The 6,061-nt window shown below is 42.4% G+C and overlaps 1 protein-coding gene across 1 annotated transcript in view; it reads left to right on the top strand.

Moving 5' to 3' along the window:
* Nucleotides 1–919: 919 nt before the first annotated feature.
* The window catches only part of AP3B1 (adaptor related protein complex 3 subunit beta 1), a 163,574-nt gene continuing 158,432 nt past the window's right edge, over nucleotides 920–6,061 (top strand). Inside the window, exon 1 of the mRNA XM_061475765.1 lies at nucleotides 920–1,153. Coding sequence (XP_061331749.1) covers nucleotides 1,023–1,153 — 131 coding nt within the window. The 5' untranslated portion in view covers nucleotides 920–1,022. The remainder of the gene's footprint in view (nucleotides 1,154–6,061) is intronic.

Below are 6,061 nucleotides of genomic sequence, written 5' to 3'. Positions count from 1 at the left end.
GCCATGACTTTCAAGAGACAGTCCTGCAAAGAAAAAAGCTGAGAGGATCATAAAACAAAACCATAATGTTGCCATTCATAGAAGGCAGCTACTGAGCACAACTGCCCTCACAGCAGCCCTGAACTCTTAATAGATCCTGTATTGGTAACTCTTTTAGTCACATTTATTTGCTTGCCAATGACTCAGTTTCACTCAGAAATGTACAGACTGCTGAAATACAAGCAAATCAAAAAGCTGTTTTGGAAAAATACTATGACAATCCATTATTTTGTTTTTGTCTTCCCTGTGCAAGATGAAAAGTATTAATTATGAACTGTAACCTTTTGGAAACGAGTTCAGTTCTCAGGATGAAAACGTTGGACTCTCCTAATTTATGTCAGGGATGGACAGATGTCCATTTTAATGAACACAAGATTATGTCTCAGACACTGGAGGAAAAGGGTAAAGATGCCCAAGACTGGAAAAAGAAATCAGAGAAACTTTTCTCGGACAATTTTGACTTATCCTTTTACATTTTATGGCCTTCTCTATGTAAACTCCTGCTATTAGTCTACACTCTCCCACCGCTTCCGTAACGTGAGTGTGGAGGGCAGCGCGAGGTGCCGCCATTTACTGGGAAGTAAATAAACTTGTAATACAGATTACCAGAAACAAAGACGAGCTGATGCCATCGGCCATACTTTGTGCTTTCAAAGGTTGTGCCCAAGAAAGGGCCTACGGCTGGGAAGCAGAGCCCGGCTCCCGAGCAGCTCGAACGCCTCCACCTCCCGAGATGGCTCCGCATCTGAGGGGAGGCCGCGAACTCCAACTGTCTCATGAAGCGGGATACACCCCCGCCCTGCGCCGCCCCCACCGACAGTACCTCTGGGCGGGACGAGCTCCGCCTCGGCTGGCTGGCCCCGCCTCCCGCCTCGTGACCTGCCCGCCCCGCCGTGCTGGCCGTGTCCCGCCGCTTCCGGGGGGGAAGGTTTGGGGTGTGCCGCGCCGGTAAGTTTGTGGGAGCGGGAGGTATCGGCCGCAGCATGTCTGGTAACGGGCTCAGCTACAGCGAGCAGGGAGGAGAGGCGGCGCCCGAGCTAGCCCAGGAGGCGGCGACCACCACGACCCCCTCGATTCCTGCGGCCTTCGGGCTCTTCTGCACCGACATCAAGAAGTAAGGGAGCCGGGCTGGGCCGGGCAGCGGGGCCCGTGCCTCGGGTCTGTTGGGTGCGTGAGCGGGGAGCGATCTCCTGGGCTGTGCCGCACTAGCGGGACCCTTGTCCTCAGGGGTCGGGGTGGGAGGAGGAGAGGGGCCTTGGGGCTCCTCCCGGGGGGCAGCTGCAGGGGTCGCAGTCGGGCCCGGCCTGCCCGCTTCTACCCCGATGTGAATTCTTGTGGAAGTTGGCTTGCTTACCTTTAAGGTGTGCGTAGCAGAACGGGTAATCTGTAAAGTTTTTGTGTTAGCTTGTTTGAAAAGCTGATTAGCACTTTTCCGTTGTTTTGGAAGCTAGCCACGCTGGCTTAGTTTAATTTTGCCTTCAAATGCAGCTAAAAAAAGAGGCGTAGAAGTATTTGGGGGCTTGCAGTTGGGAATGTAGTTGATTACAGCGAGGCGGCCGCTGGAAGTGGGTGTTAACAGTGCTGTGGCTTGGTCAGAAGTCAAAATGAGGAAATGGAGGAGGAAAAACCAGCCGAAGTGCATTGGCCCAAAGAGCCTTCAGCTCCTTAAAGAAGTGAGTTGGAAAGCGTAAAAAAAAAAATAAATAGTGTCCAAATGGAAGGATCAAGAGGGTTGCTAAGCTGGAATTGTATCCTACAGCAAATTGGAAATCTATTCCAAGAGCAACCAATAAAAAGCGCCATAAACTAAGGTCAATCTAAACTAAGGTCAATCTAAACTAAAATCAATCACTGCCTCTTCAGTTTGATTGTTCTGCACAAAAAAGAACATCCATGCGCTAGAAACCTCGACTGATGTGTTTATTTCTGGGCCACACCAGAGTAAATCACACCGACATGAGGCTTCTGGCACTCTGCTGCTTAAGCTCTATGAGACAGCAGCTGATAGGCCTCAGTTTGCCAGACTAGTCATGTTTCTCTTCCGCTGCCATTGCACTAAATACTTTTTCATTCTGCTGCAGTTAAAATTTTTGCTGCTCTAGTGTGGATGCCTTTCTGCTGACGCGTGTGTTGCAGCTCATTTGTTGTTTGCATGCTTCCTTTCCTGTCCCATTCATAGAAGCAACTTTGGTCTTTTATCTGTTAACTGCTGCTTCTTTTCCACAGAGGGCTGAGCCCCAATCATTGGTCATGTCATAATTAGCTACATACCTCATTTAATCCTAGTTCTTGTTGAAATCCAAGTTATCCATAATGCAGACTTGTGTGGGTGAACTCTAAGTATGATTGGATAGTCGAGGAACAGACACGGCCCAGGGAAGATTATGAAATTTGGATAGTGTGAAAAAGGCCTCACTGCAGGTGAGGATTATTGTCAGAAAAGCAGACTGTTGCAGTGTATTTGGAAAATGCAGTAGCCATTTATCAAACGTATGACATGTATGTCATATAGTCCATGCTGGTAATAGCCTGAAAACTCCTTATTGAGAAGCAAACAAAACTTCATTTCCTTAGAGCCAAAATGAAAATCTTGAAACAGGGAATGTAGCTCAGATGGAGAACAAAATAAAATTACTGTTGTGGCTTTTCAGAGTTTGTTTGCTGATCTCTTGATTGTCACTCAACTCTGCTGAATGTGATCATTGATATGCTTATGTCCCATATCACTGTGAGTTTTCAGTGCTTGGCAATTTTTTTTTGATGCTGAGGAAGGGGGATTCCTCCTTAGACCTACTGATGATACAAGAAGTACTCTTCCTTTGAAGATGGGCAGATATATGGCCCAGAATGTTGTTGCAGTAATTGTTGGACTAAAGGCCTGCACTTGCTTGTTGCCAGTGAATTTGAACAATATCATGTGACTAAAATGTAAATATCAAGATATCACTGTAAGTGCTTTCTTTAAAAAATTCCAGTCTCTTTTCTCTGTTGTCTGGTTTTTGTTTGTCATGAAGAGGAAATATGCCAAAATACTTCTGAAATAAGCAGATTGTTTATTAGGATAGGCTGTCTTCAGTCTTGCAGCATGAATTGTATGGAACAGCCTATGGCAGTTTGCATACAGAGGCACAAGTTAATACCTGTAGACTTAAATCTGAAGTCTGCAGTTGACTTAATACAAATTATTTGGCCTAGCTTTTGCTCTTAGCATTTCAATAGAAATACTCAGATGAAGTATCATCTAAAAGTTCTGAGCATCCCTTGGTATCAAAAGCTGATGTGTCCTATTATCCTTCTAAAGCTGCCTTTTTTTACCTTTGGCAATTCTGTGACTCATTCCTTCACTTTCAGTTACAAATAGAACTTTCAGTTCAGTTAATGCACATAGTATTTTCTTGACATGTTAGTGATGTGGTTTGGTTGGGGCACATGCTGTCAGTATTGAAAATATCTCAGTGCCTTGAAACTTTTGTTGTGGTGACATCTTAAACATGACTAAGGGGAAAGTTTGACTGTTAAAAGGTCAATGAAGATGAAATAGTAATTGGAATAAATAGTTATCTTAATAAAAACAAGGTGCAAATAGTATGTTTTGCATTAGTTAATATATATGTGATATAGTAAAAAAAATTGAGAACTACAACTTTGGTCTACTTCTATAAGCTAATTGTGTGAACGCTTAGGACAAAAGAAGTGAGGAAGGAAGCTTGTTCTAAACTTACATACATTACTGTTAAGTACAACATACACATAAAAACTGTTTCCTTGCTGATTTTGACTGAACTGAAACTGGGTTTGATTTTCTTAACAAATGTATGAGATTGGGTCTGGGTTTTTCTGTGAGTATTGAATCCTAAGTAAAGAGTCATACACCTTACATATTTTGTATGTATTGCTTTTAAAAAGCATTTTGGTTCAATCCCTTTAAATGCATTAGAGATGGGCCTCGTGTTCAGAGGGTAGAAATTTTGTGTTCGTTCTGGTAAAAATCTCAATAACTGAATAATAAGAGATCCTTTATACCTGAGATGAGTTAGCTTTAATCTTCTTGTGTGGAATAAGCCCCATTACATGGCTGGAGATGCTGGTTCGTCTCCTTCCCTGCTCCCTCTTCCATGCTTGTCACATGAGCTGACATGATGCTCCTCCTTTATATGACTTGTTTAGTTAAATGTTAGGAATTTCTTTGTGTGTCCAGGTAGGTAGTCTGATACTTGTCTGTGAACTGGTTACATTCCAGACATAGGTCACTCTAGGAGGTCCCAGGTGTACATCATTCACATTCCCAACATGTTTGAGAAAGAAGAAAAAGGGTCAGGTTGTGGGCCACCAGCATACTGGAAGTGGTCTGCAGATAAGTCTTTATCCGTAACAAGAGTTTTCAGCAGAAAACTGGTAAGAGCTAAAGGGTCATGTAAATCTTACAGGCAAGCTGAATCCAGTCTGTGGACCTCTGGGTATTTCTTTATGGTCTAGATTGATGGGATTAGTGAAATAAGCACTGCCTACTTGGAAAACTGTCAAAATCGTCTGTATAGTGTACAGAGATACTGTTTGATGCACATCACCTGTGTTAATAAGATATTTTTATAGTTACACTATGTACTCCTGTTCTGTGTAGAGGAATGAAAAATCCTAACAGCACTGGAATAGGTTGCCCAGGGAGGTTGTGAATGCTCCATCCCTGGCAGTGTTGAAGACCAGGTTAGACGAGGCCTTGGGTGATATGATTTAGCATGAGGTGTCCCTGCCCATGGCAGGGGGGTTGGAACTAGATGATCTTAAGGTCCTTTCCAATCCTAACTATTCTATGATTCTATAATTAGTAACAATCCATGTTAATGGCATACTTTATTGTGCAGTTATTGTTCCCTAAAGTTAACTGCAGGTAGACAGAGGATTTTAATCTACATTACATTTTTAAAAAAAATTACTTGTATGTAATATTAAAATATAATAATGTGGGTTTTTTTTATTATTTGAACGATACCATTTCTGAGATAAAACTAGCTATGGCTGTATCCAAGCCGAATGTAAAACTTTACAGATGAAGCACAGGAGTAACATGAGTCGGTATCAATTGATAAGTACAGTATTGAGGCAGATGGCAAAATTTATAACATGCATTTTCAACTTTACCGATTTGCATCTTTAAACTGTATTTCTGCCAAGCAAAATACATTTGTAATTTATTAGACTTTTTTCCTGCAGATCTGGTGTATGTATTCTGTTGAGCTATTCATCAGAAAACTCGTCAGGGCTGCAGACACCCCCCCCCCCCCCCCCCCTTTTTTTTTTCCTGAGATTTTCAAGCCTGTTGTGCAGAGGACTGATCTAAGGTGGTGATTTCATTAAGATACTCATTCCCCAATGCTCTGTGGAGAAGACTTTTCCAGCTTCATCAGAGCTAAAAACTTGCTTTCAGCAGCTGCCAGAGATGTTCTTGGAGTCTTAAATTGATCCAGTTTTGCCTTGGCATATCCTGTTCAACTGGTCATGAAAAGCTTGTACATAGACTGCCATTTGTGAAATTCTTGGAGGAAACTACAGCCCTAATATTCAAACTTGATGCATCCGCTAGCTTGCTGGCATAACTACTTTCTTTTCCCATCTGTTATAATGGCGCTACTCCCACTAATATGGTGATATGCCAGTTTCGGTAGGATGTACAAGCCAGCAAAGACTAACGGTTTGGATGAACTGATGGCTCTACAAGATAAAATCTAAACCCTGTAGTCATTACCAGGATAGGAGCTAAATACAGTGTATGAACATGGGTGCAGAATATTTCTCCAGATGAAATCAGTCAGATTTGATGGGAAGTGACACACAGTGAATATATTGTTACATATATTCTATGATCTTGGCACATGAGGATGCAAACGATAAACTGTTGATTTGCTGTGATTCTCTCTAATGTAGTCATTAAAATTTTTTGAGGCTTTTTTATCTCCTCAGGCAAGTTTTATAGCTTAAGGTCTTCACTGTAGTGGCTGCATATCTGCTAAGTTGTCACATGTTT

This window comes from Pezoporus flaviventris, unplaced genomic scaffold (genome assembly GCF_033815535.1).
Source record: "Pezoporus flaviventris isolate CSIRO_AGI_PZ_B2104156 unplaced genomic scaffold, CSIRO_AGI_Pfla_v1 ptg000090l, whole genome shotgun sequence".
In the NCBI taxonomy this organism is placed as follows: domain Eukaryota; kingdom Metazoa; phylum Chordata; class Aves; order Psittaciformes; family Psittacidae; genus Pezoporus; species Pezoporus flaviventris.
This window is presented reverse-complemented; position numbering and strand designations above follow the sequence as displayed.